The sequence below is a fragment of the Paroedura picta genome, chromosome 4, assembly GCF_049243985.1.
Source record: "Paroedura picta isolate Pp20150507F chromosome 4, Ppicta_v3.0, whole genome shotgun sequence".
In the NCBI taxonomy this organism is placed as follows: domain Eukaryota; kingdom Metazoa; phylum Chordata; class Lepidosauria; order Squamata; family Gekkonidae; genus Paroedura; species Paroedura picta.
The window spans coordinates 25,808,205-25,825,953 of NC_135372.1; the positions used below are offsets into that span (position 1 = coordinate 25,808,205).

At 49.7% G+C, this 17,749-nt stretch overlaps 1 protein-coding gene across 3 annotated transcripts in view; it reads left to right on the top strand.

Moving 5' to 3' along the window:
- NCAN (neurocan) overlaps positions 1-17,749 on the top strand; it is a 93,631-nt gene that overhangs the window by 46,473 nt on the left and 29,409 nt on the right. For all 3 annotated transcript variants that reach the window (XM_077332006.1, XM_077332007.1, XM_077332008.1), the window contains exons 3-7: positions 2,702-3,103; positions 4,902-5,076; positions 6,696-6,823; positions 11,934-12,227; positions 14,730-15,692. In XM_077332006.1, the coding sequence (XP_077188121.1) occupies positions 2,702-3,103; positions 4,902-5,076; positions 6,696-6,823; positions 11,934-12,227; positions 14,730-15,692 (1,962 nt within the window). The remainder of the gene's footprint in view (positions 1-2,701; positions 3,104-4,901; positions 5,077-6,695; positions 6,824-11,933; positions 12,228-14,729; positions 15,693-17,749) is intronic.

Consider the following 17,749-nt stretch of genomic DNA (forward strand, 5'->3'; position numbering starts at 1 on the left):
AGTTTCCCCTGCTAGGCTCCTGGGTCATCTTGATTCCTCTGTCCACAGTTGCCTCTTGCCTGTGGCTCCCGACTTCCTTGTTTTGTTCAAACAATGTTTCAGCGACCCTCTGCAAAGGCCAGGATTTATCCTTGGCATTCAGATGCTCTTGTTTGCTTTCCCATGCTCCCCCCCCCCTCCGCTTCTCTTTCCCTTGTTTTTGCCAGGGCCAGTCCATTCGTTTTAAAATCCACAACTTTCCTTCTGGCTTCTGTGCGCTGCTTTCCCAACCAGGGCGTGCATCACCTTTCTCCCACCGAAAGTGTTTGCTCAGTGGCGCATACTCTCTCGTGTATGCACGATTCCCGGTGCATGGATCAGATCAGTTTCACATCTCTCCCGCTTTTGTATCTGCAGTCCAATTGTTTAAAAAACTCAATTATTTAGAGCCCAACTTGGAGAATAAGAAATGCGCTGGATAAAACCACAGGAGATAATAGGACGGTGGGCTGTAGGATATTTAAAACGGGGATATTACAAACATTCCAGACCCTTCATGAGCCTTCTTAATTACTTCTTTCTCACTTTATCTTGAATTCTTAACTCTTCCATGATTTTTCTCTCTTGTACCATTGTTAATAGGTTTTCCTTGAGTCAATGAGTACCTTTTTGTATTATTTCTTTTATTTAATATCAGGGGAGGGTTAAACATCCCCCGAAATCCTTGTGCACAGATGTCGGCTGTCATTAGCCACAATAACTTGGTGGAGCCTCCATGTTGAGAGACAGTATACCTGCGAATGCCAGCAAGCCTTTCCTACAAGCATTAGGTTGAGTGCTGTTGAACCATGTTATAAACCATTCCCACAACTCCTTGACCTGGATAGGCCAGGCTGGCCTGATTTCATCAGATTTTGGAAGCTAAGGAGGGTTGTCCCTGGATGGGAAACCACCTAGGCAGCCCAGGGTCCCAATACAGAGCCAGCAACAGGCTGTAGGTCTGTTGCCTTGAAACCCCACAGTCGTAATTCGGCTAGGATTCGATGCTGCTTTCTCCACCAGCACAATAATGCTGAGAAAGATGGACCTTTGATTGATCCTGCTGGGCTCGTGTGATGTTGTTGTGATTTTTTTTTGAAGTAATGGTTGTTTTCCTCTTTCTTGCCTGCAAGGAGGCTATTCCACCTCCTCAAGTGTTCTTAGCACCGCAATAAAAAAGGGGGGGAAGCTGTTATTTACAGTTCCCTCCAGCCCACAGAGCCCCCGTGCCTGTTTCTCTCCGTGATCCTTTTATCTCTCTCATAATTCCCATTCCAAGTCAGCCCTGCTGTGTTCCCCCCCCCCTCCTCCTCCCTCCCCACCAGGCCTGCAGCCCTGAAGCATCTCCATGTGCAGCTGAGCTGTTTATGGCCAGAAAGGCTGCTTTTTATGGCTTTGCATAATTAGTTGTATCGATGAAGCTTTCCGGCAGTAAAGAAACGGCTTCTTAAAAAATAAATAAAAGTGCAAAAGGGATTATTTTCTCCTTTTCAAAGTGCAATCCTTTCCCTCAGCTGAAACTTTTCTCCGTGCAAAATCCAGCCAGTCAGTTGGGTTGCCAGCCTCCAGTCCTCTCCTGGAATCACAATGGATCCCCAGGTGACAGAGATCAGATACCCTGGAGTGGGTGGGCAGGAAGGGTTGTGTCTGAGCTTGGCTTTTGTGGCCCTTTCTTGCATGCCCAGGGAAATGCCGAATTTCCTCGAGGCCAGACTGGCCAGGGATCTTTTTTTTTTGGGGGGGGGGGACATCATCCGGGCATGGAATTGGGGTCACTTTGGGTGGGCAGGTAGCTGTGAGTTTCCTGCATTGTGCAGGGGGGTAGTCAACCTGTGGTCCTCCAGATGTCCATGGACTACAATTCCCATGAGCCCCTGCCATCAAACGCTCATGGGAATTGTAGTCCATGGACATCTGGAGGACCACAGGTTGACTACCCCTGGTAGATGACGCTGGGAGGCTCATGGGAATTGTAGTCCATGGACATATAGAGAGCCACAATTCAGCCACCCTTGATGTATGCGAAGCTCTTTTGAGTGCCCACAGTTGCCACTGAAAGGTTGCCATGTATCACAACTGGCTCTTGGGTGAGCACAGCAGCAATGATGGAAAGCCCTGACTCCAACCAGGTGCAATCAGTTGCTGGCTGAGACCTGGGCCCTGATGGAACTTTTGAAGTTCCGCACAGCACTCTTCCCCCAGGCATATGGTTGAGTCCAGAACAAGGAAATAAAATCACATGGGCCTCCCCCTCCTTCCCACCACCAAATACGGGCAAAATACTGGAGAAGCATCAGGCATATCAGAGAAATCAGTGTATTATTGCTTTGTTGTTTTTATTGTGTCTTACACTGGTTTTAGGATGTTGACCACAGAGAGGGGAAGCGCATAAATTCAAGAATGAATGAATGAATGAATGAATGAATGAATGAATGAATGAATGAATGAATGAATAGTCTTCAAAGTCCCATAAATAAACTAACTGGGGGGAAATGGCTGCTTTGTGGCATTTATACCCCTTTGAGGGTCCATGCCCCTCCCCAAACCTTGCTCTCCCCAGGGAAACCCCCCCCAATTTCCAGGAATTGGTCACCCTGGAGTTGGCAACCCCATGCTCTGGCAAAACAGGCCTGAAGGCTTCTTTGGACCTCTCCCGCTTTTCATCTCCGCCTCTTGTCCACAGGTTCCCAGGAGATCCGGAAGGTGATCCAAATCAACAAGGTCCACCATCAGCCCCTCCGGGTAGCCCTGGCTGAGCCAGTGGCTCTCCCCTGCCTCTTCCTCTTGCAGCCCTCCTCCGTTCCGGGCCCCAACGCGCTGTCCGACCCACCGCGCATCAAGTGGAGCAAGGTGCAATCGGCCACAGGTCAACCAGAGGACATCTCGGTGCTGGTGGCCAAGGACAATGTGGTGAAGATCTCCAAGGGGTACGAAGGGAGGGTCTCCCTGCCGGGGTATCCCCACCACCGCTACAACGCCACACTCCTCCTTTGGGCTGCCCGGGCCAGTGACGCTGGCCTGTACCGCTGTGAAATAGTGGCCGGGATTCATGACGAACAAGATCTGGTACCCCTGGAAGTGACAGGTGAGAGGCGCCTTTTCTCTCCTGCCGAGAGTTTCCAGACTCGGAAGTGTGCATGATGGGGAGAAAGCGGAGAGCGAGGTGCCTTTTTCTCCCTCTGCAAACAGGGACTAAGGTTGCTATGCTCCAGGTGATGGTAGGGCATCTCCTGGAATTACAACTAGCCTCCAGGGCAGAGTCTGCACTTAGTTTTTTTATTCCATTGTCAGTCCTGTTGAATTCAGCCTCTTTCTTTCTTTTCTTGAAGGGGGGGGGGGGAGAGGAGCCAGGCAGGGAGCCTGTTTCTTTTCTTGGAGGGGAGGGGGAGAGGATCGAAAAAGGCAGAGGAGGGAGGAAAAATCCAGGACCGACAGAAGTTAGGGGCTTCTCCTTTAAGGCAAGCGTGTCACATGACCAAGTGTAGCCTATCAGAGGTTCTCTACCACGGAGCTTTCTTTATTCAGGATTTTCAGCACTCTATTTCTCAATAAAGGTAGGGTCACTCCGGATCAATCCTTCTTGCTGCAGAAGGAAAATTAAAATCGCCCAAAATCCAAACGGAAATCGCATTCTGTGTAGAGGGCAGGGACTGAATCGATCTGGGGTTGGAATAAAAGCTCCGTGCAGTTTACACCCAGGTTGCAGAGTCTTGGGAGAGAGGGAACTGCTACTTTGGAAGCAAGAATCAATGGCATTATACCCTCCCTTCTCTAACCTCAGCCTACCCCATGCTCTACTCCCTCCCCCCCCCCCCCAAGTCTCCAGGAATTTCCAAACCCAGAGCTTCCCTAAGAAAGAGAGAGAGAGAGCGAGAGAGAGAGAATTATTCACCTGAGGAACTCACTGCCGCAGGATGTATTGAAGGATCACTGGGCTGGTTTTCAAATGGGCTACAATGAATACATGAAATCTCCAAGTTCAGAATTAGGACACCTCTGAATGTTGGGGTGGGTGTGGGGAGAGAAAAAAGTTGGTCTCAGCTTGTGGGTTTCCTGGAGGCTTCCGATTGGCCACTGGGGGAAACAGGCCAAAATGGATCTCTGGACTGATTCAGTCGGACTCTTCTGGTTTTCTAACAAAGGCCAGGACTTCTGGGTTTACAAGCTCACAGAAGGGTGGCAGTTTCTTCAGGGAGAGGATAAACGGGAGCCCAGTGGGTCAAGTTGGTGCAATAGATTGGCAGTTATCCAAAGAAGACTCTTTCCTTTTCAACGTAAAAGTATCCAGTGTCTTTTCACTCTGGACGGTACCTCGCTTTGAGGCTTGGAGTGGACAGCAGGTTGGGCCAAATGGCACTCTTGCAATTTCCACCTAACACAGCAAAAGACATCCCACTGTTGAAAGGAGAGTGTTCTGGAAACAGGGTTCCCTCTCTGACAAGGCCCTGCACCAAGCGATCTTTAGAAGAAGAAGAAGAAGAGTTGGTTCTTATATGCCGCTTTTCCCTACCCGAAGGAGGCTCAAAGCGGCTTACAGTCGCCTTCCCATTTCTCCCCCCGCAACAGACACCCTGTGGGGTGGGTGAGGCTGGGAGAGCCCTGATATCACTGCTCGGTCAGAACAGTTTTATCAGTGCTGTGGGGAGCCCAAGGTCACCCAGCTGGTTGCATGTGGGGGAGCGCAGAATCGAACCCGGCATGCCAGATTAGAAGTCCGCACTCCTAACCACTACACCAAACTGGCTCTCTTTAGTTTCTCTCTCAGAGGAAGGGGGCTAGATAAATCAAACCAAACGAATAAATACAATAAATCAATTCCAGTGTCTCTTTTTCCCCTCACTCACCTGTCCACCTCCATTCCAACTCCTCCCCTTCCCACCCAGGTGTGGTGTTCCACTACCGAGCCGCCAGCAACCGTTACGCGCTGACGTTTTCAGAGGCTCAGCAAGCCTGCCTAGAGAACTCCGCGGTCATCTCCTCTCCGGCGCACCTCCAAGCCGCATTTGAGGATGGATACGACAATTGTGACGCCGGCTGGCTGGCTGACCGCACTGTCAGGTATGGGATGAGTGACAGGCCCGCCTACTGCCCCCCTTGAGGAGAGCAAGCCTCTGTTGTCTGGGGAAAACTTACCTACCTGTTTCAAAGCTGGGCACCTCTGCTGCCCTCTGAGGATTAGGCGCTGTGTCGTCGTGACTCTGAAACGTTGGTGAACAATGCTTCCAAAAGTGCAAAACGGTCATTTATAAAGTCTCCTAAAGACAATCATAATAACCAAACAATACCGTAAATTTGTGTATAATAATGCAATTCAACCAGCGTAATGCAACTCACCTGTCGAACTGTTGCCTGGATTATTTTTCAGGCCACAGTTCAAGAGGTGAGTTCCAACTGAAGTCCACCCGAGGTTCCGGTAGTCCCCCCTTTTGCAAGGTGGCTTCTGTGGTGCACCTAACAGAAGTAATACTATTATCAAGTTCCTCAAGGGAATAAATAAGAAATTGCCTTAGAAGAATTCTCCCAAAAGTCAATTAATTTCTTACATCGGCGTTGCTTTTCCAAGCTGCCCATAGCCTGCTCTATGAACCAGGGAAGGATCCCAGATTTGCTACTTGGGGAAGATAGGGAGGTTGCTAGGAGAAGGCACAGAGGGAATGGAGGAGAATAAAAGGGAATGTGAGGTTCTCCCCATAAGTCCTTGTGGGGTGCTCAGCCCCAGAGGCCGATACTGCCTGGAGTTTTCCCAGGGAGAAGCTTCCAAAGGGGGATAGAGATGAAGGCGGATAGAGGGGAATTGCCTGGTAGGTGGGAGGGAGCAAAGGAAGCAGGAAAGGGGGACAGGCTAAGGGGGGTTTCAGAGGATGAACAAAGGAAATAGTGAGGGAAAGGGAAATGAGGCGCTCACACACACACCTGCAAATATCCATACGAAACAGAAAGAACAGAGCTCAAAGTGGTTGAAGAACCCCACTAGAGCAGGGGTAGTCAACCTGTGGTCCTCCAGATGTTCATGGACTACAATTCCCATGTGCCCCTGCCAGCACTACAATTGTCATGTGCCCCTGCCAGCAAATGCTGGCAGGGGCACATGGGAATTGTAGTCCATGAACATCTGGAGGACCACAGGTTGACTACCCTTGCACTAGAGGAACTAAAATATGTCAGGCTTTGTGTATGTCATCACAGACTCCTTCCCAAAAAGTAGAGCACTGTATCCTTTCCTAAAACACACACAATCACAAACACACCCTTGGGCGAAGGACAACCAGAACTATTGTGAAGTAATGTTTTGGGGGGACTGTTGTCAACATGCCCAGAAAAGCTAGGCAGGGTGGAATATTTTTTTAGGGAGGGAGAGATGTTTATCTCGCTCTCCTGTCAAAGGTTGCAGCCGGCGGCCTGCTGAGGCTGCTTTCATCTTGAACTCAAGGCAGGAATTTGGAAAGAGCCAGTAAAGGGAAGCCATGCGGACTCTTTACAATTCCTGTTCTCCCCAGGACAGACTCCGATGTCCTCGTCTGCCCGTCTCTGGCCTCTTTGTGTCTTTGTTCTCTTGCCCTTTACTTTTCCAAAGACATTTCAGTGTCAGAGGTGAGACCAGGTGTGGCAAAGATTTCTGGGAGAATCCTTGAGCATCTCTCCTTTCTCCCTCCCCTCCTCCCCCCCCATCCCTGCAGGTACCCCATCACCCTTTCCAGGCCCGGTTGCTACGGAGATCGTAATAGCCTCCCCGGGGTCCGGAGCTACGGTGAGAGGGATGCCCAGGAAGCGTATGATGTGTACTGCTTCTCCAGAGAGCTGCAAGGTAGGTCACCAGTGGAACCCAAGAATCTCGCAAATAATTTCTGGTGCTGAATGGAATGTGGATTGGGGCGGGGGGCGTCCTGTGTGTTATTCATGCCTCCAGCTGAAATCAGGATGCAGTAGCTAATAGATCCGTGAATTTGCTTTATCAGTATTTTAATTGATCGGTTGGTGCACTCAAGTAACTGGGCAATTGATTCTTTATTTATTGAGATACTTCTGTGTTGTTTTTCCACATTCCTGCTCTGGTCCCCGGGAGACAATCTTTCTCCTTAAAGGGCGCCCAGTATGACAATTTCATAGACTGAAAAACAAGCAGAGATTATGTGCAAAGCGTTGCAAGCCAGCTCAGTGTAGTAATCAGGTGGCTTCCAATTTGGAGAACTGGGTTCAATTCCCCACAAGGTTCCTTGGGGTCAGTCACATTTCTCTCAGAGCTCTCTCAGCCTTACCTACCCCACGAGGTGCCTTTTGTGGGGAGAGGAAAAGAGAGATGTTTGTAAGTCACTCGGAGACTCTTTCAAGTAGTGAAAAGCAGGGTATAAAATCAACTCTTCAACTCTCTCTCTCTCTTGTTTCAGAATTTTTAAAAAAAGAAATAATTATTTTGGGGTAGGAAGAACACCATGCATGCATGCTGTCTTGAGAAAAGGAAGCCTAAAAGTGGATTGACTGGCTGAGTTGTAAAAGAGTGTTCACTAACATTTCCTACTGGTAGCAAAGCCTCCTGAACAGTTGTTGTCTAGTCCAGGTGTAGTCAACCTGTGGTGGAGGACCACAGGTTGACTACCTTTGGTCTAGTGAAAGAAGGAGAAGTTGTCATTTTGGCCGGGATTAAAGCTTCTGGATGAGCCTCTTGTGGCGCAGGGTGGTAAGGCAGCAGGCATGCAGTCTGAAAGCTATGCCCATGAGGCTGGGAGTTCGATCCCAGCAGCCGGCTCAGGGTTGACTCAGTCTTCCATCCTTCCAAGGTTGGTAAAATGAGTACCCAGCTTGCTTGCTGGGGGGTAAACGGTAATAACTGGGGAAGGCACTGGCAAACCGCCCCGTATTGAGTCTGCCATGAAAACGCTAGAGGGCGTCACCCCAAGGGTCAGACATGACTCAGTGCTTGCACAGGGGATACCTTTACCTTTTTAAAGCTTCTGAAAAGGCTGTGGGGAGTAAGGAATTTGTTAAGATGGTGAAAGAAAAGTTGGCTTGAAGGAAAGGTCCAAGGGAAGCTGGGAACTGAGGAAGGGAGTTGATAAGCCACTGGGGTTCGCTTGTTACAAACTGGTTTTCCTCCTGATCCCAATGGCTCTGTTTTGCTTTTAAGTGTGGCATCGTAGGGGAGACTCGCCAAATGGTGGCTTCTACTATTGAACGCTGTGACCTGCCAGTATTGTGGGGGCAACAGAGTCCCAAAATAGCGGCTGGTGGGGGCGAGTTCCTGAATTCCTCCTATTGATTGGAGCAGCTGGCAGTTCCTGGATAGTCGGCCTCTAGCACTGTCGATAGGGCTTGCGAGAAACCAGCAAAAGCGTTCCCTGGTGAGCCATTTGTAGTGCGAGGGAGCAGTGAATGAACTGTGACTGTTTTCGTTGGCGCTGATCGAATCCGGTATACAACTGGGGTTGGTTAAAATGTTCTATTTTTTTTTTTAAACGCTTTCAGGAAGGGATTTTGCTTCTCGCCTTTATGCCTTAATGTTTTCACAAAGAACTCTTGCAAAGAAGATGCGTTTCGCCATTCATTGGTTCAAGCCAACGTATTTGGGATTCTGAAAAGGATTCCTGTTATTTCTGACATTTTCAACTGTTCCCTTGGGGTCTGGGAGCTTGGAGAGTGCGGCAGCCATCCCAGGTCTCTCTGCTCCGTGATGTACTGCCCTTCCTTCTTCTCTTGCTCCTGGGAGGGCTACTTAAAGGCTCCATCTGTTTCTCATCTCACTCATTTTATTTGTCCTGGCTAACATGGGGGTGATTTATCATGCTTCCACAACTTCACACATTGGGGGTGGTGTATTTATTCTCAATTTCTCCTCTTTGCCAGTCTGTTGAAAAGCCTGAGTGATTCAGGCATGGGACAGTCATAGCCATCAGGCGTTGGATGTGCACATTATAAGGGAAGTTTAATAAAAAGTGCACAAGGCCCTTTTCCATACCAGGGTATATTCTGCATTCCCCAATAAAAACCGTTTTAAATTGCAACCCGATTTACGCCGTCGTTTTTTTAAAGCGGTCGTGGTTCTGCATTCTGCAGGGAATTTTCGACACACAACGTCCCAAGCAGTTCTACGTCACAGAAAATCTAAGTTGTTGACTCTGCCTAGCCCCTCCCAATGGGTCTTCCAGTGTCTCAGTGCAGAACCAAAAACCAACACTGCACAAAACCACTCACACATACAGAGCTGAGATAGAAGACACCACTTTTAGTGGTCTTTTTGCAACTTTTCTGTAATGCAGATTCCCCCCTGGAATGGTCAGGATGGAGCCCCAGACAAAGATGACTTTGTGACTGAAAGTTCACAAGGGGGGGGGGGAATGATTGTGTTTTGAGCCCAGCACAACTGTACGTGTCTTTTTTGCTTAAGCTAAAAGGTAAAGGTAAAGGTATCCCCTGTGCAAGCACCGAGTCATGTCTGACCCTTGGGGTGACGCCCTCTAGCGTTTTCATGGCAGACTCAATACAGGGTGGTTTGCCAGTGCCTTCCCCAGTCATGACCGTTTACCCCCCAGCAAGCTGGGTACTCATTTTACCGACCTCGGAAGGATGGAAGGCTGAGTCAACCTTGAGCCGGCTGCTGGGATTGAACTCCCAGCCTCATGGGCAAAGCTTTCAGGCGGCTGCCTTACCACTCTATGCCACAAGAGGCTCTTTTGCTTAAGCTATTTATTGACAAAAAAAACCTGTGTGCAGAAACAGAAGATGCGTCTTTTTCTGTCTTGATTTAGGACTAGGCCTTCAAATCATTGAAGCAAGATGGGGGGGGGCATCACCTGGGCATGAAATTGGGGTGACTGCGAGTGGGCAGGTATTTGTGAGTTTCCTGCATTGTGCAGGGGGTTGGACTAGACGACCCCAGAGTTCTCTTCCATTTCTCCGATTCTAGGTGGAAAGAATTCAGAATCTTCCTCTGTTCTCACTCACTGTTCCCGTTACTGTTTTCCACAAGAGCAAGAGAGCCAATGTGCCCCCCCCCACCCAGCTGCACCCCCCTGGTGTGGCATTTCAGCACAGGGGCAAGATGGCAAACTTTTTATTCCACCCGGCCACATAGATTTGCGTAACTAAGTGAGAAAGTTTTCGGTGCTGAGAAGGATGATTGCTCTCTCATGGTTCTTGGGTTGCCAGCTTTTCACCAGCAGTGACACTTCTGAAATATGTAAGGGCAGCCCCTGTAGCTAAAATACTGCGGCGCATTCTAGGGTAAGAGGGCATTTCTTCACAATTTATGCAACTTGTAAGCTTCTTGGGGCAGGGGCCTGCCGGACAGTGTGGGACCTTGCTACTGATCTCCCTTTGCTATGATGCTATGAGGCCACCCTCTCTCCGTCTGATGTCCCTCACAGGGTTGTTGTGAGGATCAAATGGAGAAGAGAGAGCCACATGCTGTGCTCTGCGTTTCCTGGAGAGTGGGATAAAACCATACTAGACAGATTTCTTGTGCTCAGTTTAATGTGCAAAGCTTTGCAGTCACTCAGCCAAGGAGCTGCAATTGAAATTTTGACAAAGGAAATAAAGAAGCCGCACAACCTCGGGAACAATAGGCATGCATATTTATGCATCGGCTTAGTTTTTCTACTGAATAAAATCTCAGGGCTCCCTCCACACACACACACACACACACACAAAGGGGGGGAATGACTGTATTTTGAGCACAGCACAACAGTATGTATCTTTTTACTTACGCTATTTGTTGAGAAAAAATTATCTATGAGATCCAGGAAAGCCTGTGTGCAGAAACAGAAAATGTATCTCTTTCTGTCTTGATTTAGGACTTGGCTCTTCTAGCTCACCTTCGTATCATTGAAGCAAACTCGTAGCTGACCCCAGCATGCAGTTCTGCAGCTAAGGGGAATGGCCTTCCCTATCTGGCTGGTGGTCCTCAACTGACTCAGGAAAAAGCAACGTTTTAAATGGATATTGGTCCAGGCTTGGTTCCGACTGTTTCTGACTGTTTGGGTAGTTTGACCCCAAGCCCACTGACTTTAATAGACTTAGAAGGGTGTAATTTTGCTTTGGACTGCACTGGTCAAGAATGGATACATGGACACTTCCCCCAGATAGTTAGCCAAGTGATAGCACTGGGTCGCCCAAAGCACATGGCTAGAAGTCATGGCATTTTTGCATATTGTCCCGTTCCTTCTTTTATGCCATACCCCAAACAGAGCCCTGTTTTTGCAATTCACGCTGGCCAGTTAAATACTGCCGGAGCTGATTGGCTTCCCAATTAAGCACATAACAACTCCCAGAATTCCCAGCAGCAATATATCAAATTTAGAAATATGGATTTTTCATTTCTTATTCAAAGTGTTTGGATCTTGGGATGCAGAGTTCCCAGCTAGGAAATCCAATACTTGAGAGTAGAGAAGTGATTTTTTTAAAACACTAATTTCCGCTCTCTAGTCGTCTGGCCTTCTGAGAGCAGGATGCCTTAATCTACCCCCTTTTCCTTTCTAGTTATTTGCCTGATGAGCCCTTGTGTTTTGACTGTTTTTGATTCTGTGAACTACGACAGTGTGAGTGGGAGGGCAGGAAGGGACTGTGTGGGTGCTTGGCTCTTGTGGCCCTTCATTGCATGCCCAGGGAAATGCCAATCGCCACTTTGGTATCTAAACATGAATTTCTTCCAGGCCAGACTAGCCAGGGATTCTGGTTTTCTTGGGGGGGGGATCATCTGGGCATGGAATTGGGGTCCCTGTGGGTGGGTGGGCAGGGAGTTGCGAATTTCCTGCATTCTGCAGGGGGTTGGGCTAGATGACCCTGGGGGTCCCTCCAATTCTACGATTCTATGTGAGCAGGGATAGGGAAAGGAGAAGAAAAGATGTGCCCATTGGCAGTCTTCCTAATGGTCAACCAGCCGCAAAACATTTACCTAAACATTTCCTGTTTTTGTCTTTTTCCAGGAAAGGTGTTCTACGCATCCAGCCCTGGACGGCTGACGTTTCAGGCAGCCCGGAAGTACTGTGTCAGCCGAGGGGCACTGTTGGCTACTACCGGGCAGCTGTACCTGGCTTGGAGGGAAGGGCTGGACCAGTGCGACCCTGGCTGGCTGGCCGACGGGAGCGTTCGCTATCCAATTCGCGTCCCGCGGAAGAAGTGCGGGGGGGAGGAGCCTGGTGTGAGAACCGTCTACCAGTTCCCAAACCGGACAGGTTTCCCAGATCCAGCAATGAAGTTTGATGCCTTCTGCTTCAAAGGTTTCTTGCAATTTGATTTTATCTATTTGATTTATAGGCCGTTCCCACCCCCCTTGGCGACTAGGCTCGGGGTGGCCAACAACAGAAAACCCGGCCAAGCATAGTTAAAACCACAAAAATTGCATCCAACGGCACCTTTAAGACCTGCACTCGAAAGCTCATGCCTTGGATCAATCTTGGTTGATCTTAAAGGGGCTCTTGGACGCAATTTTTGTTGTGCTACCTCAGTCCAACACGGCGACCCACTTGTATCTATAGTTAAAACCATAATGAAAGTTAATTATGTTGGAGAGAGCGCTTTGGCAAGTTTTGGGGCCTTTCCTCAAAAGCTGGTAGAGGGAGAGATGGCTACCACAACAACCCTGCGAGGCAGGCTAGTCCGAGAAAGCTTACCTTGTCAGCTTCAGATCTGACCCTCCCCACCGAAATCTCTTGTGGTTCCAGCCGAGCAGATGGGCGCTGTTCCGCAGGCTTGTTGCTGCAGCTTCCCCAGGTTGGCCTGCCAACTTCTCCAGGTTGTTTGTGGAGAAAACAGCCACGGAGGGACTTTGGGACATCGAAAAGTCTGAATTTATGACCCCCCCCTCCCAGGCTGAGGTCCCCGAGACACCAGTACTTTGTCTTATTAAAAGGAAGGGAAGCCGTTTTCTCTCTCACCAGAGAGCTGCTGCATAAATCTCCTGGTTGGCTGACTGACGCTCCGCTGCTACGGCTGATGTGAGGCAAATTGGCTCCCAAGGCTCCTGTTCAACCTGCGACTCAAAGCAATGCCCAATTGGACCTTAAATTACGCCGGCCGCCTCCTAGAGGGGGCTTTCTGTGGCTCAGGGAGAGCCTGTTACTCTGAGAAAGAGTGATGTTTGGCCAGTACAATGTCCCAGGTTTGGTATTCAGGTAAAGGTATCCTCAAAAGGTCTCTCTCCCCGCAAGACCCTACAGAACTACAGCAAGCTAAATCCAGGGCTTGACAGACCAACGTCTGACTCAGCATAGGCAGCTTCCTGTGTCTTTGAGCAAAACTCCATCATTGTGCACTTCTGTCTTCGGGGAGGAGCTGTGGCTCAGTGGAAGAGCATCTGCTTGGCATGCAGAAGGTCCCCGGTTCAACCCTCGGCATCTCCAGTTAAAAGGGCCCGGTTGTGTGAACGACCTTGGCCTGACACCCTGGAGAGCTGCTGCCAGTACTCATCTTATTGGATTGATTGTCAATCTCAGTAGAAGACAGCAGCATGTGTCAGCCATAGGGACCATGATTCTCTGGCACTCCATGTGCTTTGGCTGCCAAAAGACCCCAGTATGTATCCAGGGTCATCCGCCCTTGGCTGGATCTCAAGGATCAGGTTCTAAACAAGAATTCCCTCTGCCAGAGACCTGGGAGAGCCTCTGACAGTCCATGTAAGCAAAACTGAGCTAGGTGGCCCAAGGGCTGGACACAGCACTGATAAAGCTGTTCTGACCAAACAGTGATATCAGGGCTCTCTCAGCCTCACCCACCTTACTGGGGGTCTGTTGTGGGGAGAGGAAAGGGAAGGCGAATCTAAACCACTTTGAGATTCCTTCGGGTGGAGAAAAGCGGCATATAAGAACCAACTCTTCTTCTTCAGTGATATCAGGGCTCTCTCGGCCTTACCTCCCTCATAGGGTCTGTTGTGGGGAGAGGAAGGGAAGGTGACTGTAAGCCACTTTGAGCCTCCTTCGGGTAGAGAAAAGCGGCATAGAAGAACCAACTCTTCTTCAGTAATATCAGGGCTCTCTCGGCCTTACCTCCTTCACAGGGTGTCTGTTGTGGGGAGAGGAGAGGGAAGGTGACTGTAAGCGGCTTTGAGACTCCTTCGGGTAGAGAAAAGTGGCATATAAGAACCAACTCCTCCTCCTCCTGCTCCTCCTCCTTCTTCTTCTCACTAGTCTAAACAGACCAAGCTTGCTCAACCTTTCCTCCTACAAGTTGGTCTCCACATCTCTCACCCTTTTTGTGGCCATTGTAAGGTTGCCATCATTAAAATGAAAGGTTTTTTCTGTGGACACTGGGGAGTACTGGTAAGCATCTGAGTTTAGTATGCAGCTCTTTTCCCCTTCCAGTTTTCCTTCTTCCCAGGCATGAAGAGAGGCGTATTCCATTTGGCTCTGCCTCCAGCGACGGCCATTTTGCCTTTGGCTCCGCCTCCGGTGACAGTCAAAAAATACTTAAGGCCACAAAAATACTCGATCCGGAAGACAAAAACATTTGTGACAGTGAAAAGACCTGTCAGGTCCCAGCTGACTGATGGCAACCCGCCTGTAGGGTTTGCGAGGCAAGAAATGATTTGGCATTGCCCATTCCATTGGGGCCTCCCATCCAACTACTAACCAGGACGGGCCCTGCTTAGCTACTAAGACCTGACAAGATGGCCAGACTGGCCTCAGACCTCCAGGTCAGGGGGAAACATTGGTGCCAATGGAGAAATGTTAATTTGAAAGGGCTCTGAGAGAACCGAGGTTGACGTTCTCCGTGTTTCTCCGCAGCACGACAACAAGCCAAGAAACAGGAAGGTCCCCGAGGCCGAGAACCCACAGACCAGTATCCGGAAGGCAGCCCCGATTCAGGGACTGAGAACGTCTTAGTGGAGCATGAGGCAGAGCTGCCGCTAGAGTCCCAGAACGAGCTTTTCCCGAAGGACAACGATGACGCCATCATGTCTGGAGACTCCAAAGAGCTCGTCCGAGACCCGTACAGCCCCTTGCACAAAGTGCCGATACCGTTGTTAGAAGAAGACGAACAGCTGCAGCTGGTGACGGATTTGCTGGTGGGGATGACGGCAACAAAGGCGCCCCTTTGGGGAGGAGGTGGTAAAGACTCGCCGGACGCTCCAGACAAAGATCAGCGGCTCAGCCGAGCTGACCAGGCACCGACCCGTGTTTCGGAGCACCATGACGTGGGACGAGTGAGCACCACGGAAGGTTCAGCCAATGTCAACCAGATGTTAGGAGTGTCCCCGTCTTTGGCTGAGGATGGCTTCCCGACCGAGGGGGCTACTCATCCAATATCTCCAACCTGGCTGCAAGGGATCACACATAGGTCGATCCCTCCTGAGACTGTGTCACTGAACCTGCAGCCGCCCTCCCGAACCCACATCCCCAAGGGGCACCCCGTGGCCCCCACGATGGCCCCTGCCGTGACAACGCACAGAGAGCACCCTGACTCCTCAGCAGTGACCTCGGCCTTTGCAGGCCTCCCTGAATCCACCCGGAAAAGCGTTTATACAGGGCTGAACGGGCGCCATTTTCAGCAAGGTCAAGGAGACCCAGGCATGTTGGGGGACCCAGAAGAGAGCACTGAGCCCCCCACGGCCAATCCTGTCTTGGCGTTGGAAGTACAAAAGATGGTGGATAATTCACTTGCACCCCTCGGTGGAGTCGAGCCCAGCCCCGCCTCCTCCCTTGGGGTCAGCCTGTACTTCCCAGTTTCCAACGAAGTGGAAGGGAACCGTAAGTCAGTCCAGAAATTCATTTTACCTCATCTTATTTTACTGAACGGGTTATATCATTTTTATGTCCTGGTCCTTTGATAGTAATAGTTAATGTGCAGAATTATAGAATTCGCACAAGGCGGTGTGTTAAAAGAAGCATTTTAAGACTCCATGAGTAGCTCTCTCTCTGTCTGTCTCTCTCTTTCTTTAAGCAGGCTTGTGAGTTCCTCACAGAACGACAGAGATCTTTGGCTTGATGAAGCAGGGGTCTTCATATTCAGAAAAAGTAGATTGAATGTCAATTTGCCACAGACAACTCTTCAAAACTATCCAGTTATCTTTCTTGCCAGCCTTTTTCCATCAGGAAAGGGAGAGAGTCCATAAATAGGATGATAGATAGCTAGCTAGCTAGAGAGAGAGATGGATGGATGGATGGATGGATGGATGGATGGATGGATGGATGGATGGATGGATGGATGGATGGATGGATGGATGGATGGATAGAAGGATAGATGGATGGATGGATGGATGGATGGATGGATGGATAGAAGGATAGATGGATGGATGGATGGATGGATGGATGGATGGATGGATGGATGGATGGATGGAGGATGGATGGATGGATAGAAGGATGGATGGATGGATGGATGGATGGATGGATTGATTGATTGATTGATTGATTGATTTAAGGAGCAAGCATGGATAGAACTCTTTGAATCTCTTTCAGGTAGTGAAAAGCAGGGTATAATAACCTGCTCTTCTTCGTCTGGGGAACCCCTGGAATTAAACTAATCTCTAGACTCCAGAGTTCAGTTCCCCTTGAGAAAAGGGCTGCTTTGGAGTGTGGACTTTATGGCACCGAGGTCCCTGTCCTTCTTAGGCTCATCCCTCCCAACCTTCTCAGGCTCATCCCTCCCAATGAGCCTCCCAACCTGGATCCCCAGCTGGGTGACCTTGGGCTAGTCTTCTTAGGGCTGTTCTCATAGAGCCGTTCTCTCAAAGCTCTCTCAGCCCCACCTACCTCACGGGGTAACTATTGTGGAAAAGGAAGTGAAAGGTGTTTGTAAGCCACTTTGAGACTCTTTCAGGTAGTGAAAAGCTCTTCTACTTTTCATTTTTCCTTTCTCCAAAGGTGGCCTATCTGGCTGTCCATATTATCCTCATAACAACCTCAGAAAATAGGTTAGTCTAAGAGAACAGCTAGACCAGGGGTGGGCAAACTGTGGCCCTCCAGATGCTCATGGACTACAATTCCCATGAGCCCCTGCCAGCAGGGGCTCTTGGGAATTGTAGTCCATGAGCATCTGGAGGGCCACAGTTTGCCCACCCCTGAGCTAGACCAAAGGTAATCTGATGAGCTTCGTGGCAAGTGATGAACTTGAACCGAGGATCCCCTAGGCAAAGTCTATCCACCGAGCCCCTCACCATTCCACCATGTACCGTCGCTCTGTCCCCTGCTATGGTCACAGCCTCCTACTCTAAGCATTCCATCCTCTTCCCTCAAAGTAGGTTTGCAAGGTGCCGGCTTATGATGGGCAGACTCCCAGCAATTTCTGCTGTTGCCCAGCTGGTCTGTGGGAGGAAGCAGACCAGCTAAAGGAAGGGAGCTGCAATACTTGTCACCACATGATGGCATCGCTTTCAGCGCAGCTCAGAAATGCCAGCCTCTCTAGCACAGGAGTGGCGAAACTGTGGCTCTCCAGATGTCCATGGATTACAATTCCCGTGAGCGCCTACCAGCAGGGGCTCATGGGAATTGTAGTCCATGGGAATCCAGAGAGCCAGAGTTTGGCCACCCCTGCGCTAGCCCTTGCCCCCCAACTCTGTGCTTTCCATGGCACACCATGTCTAGAAACTGTTCCACACACCCACTAGCAACCCTGTCTCTGGCGCTCAGTGTGGGCATGGGTGCCAATTAGCAGGTGTATGCTGCCTCGCATACTGCAAGACGTATGCCTAATTTCTGCAGGAAAAGTGTTAACGCCAATTAAGGGAATGCGCACAGTCTCTGCAGACAGGGTTATTTTGCAAATATGCATAATTTTCTGCACTTAGGGCTATACAGAGAGTCGTTGC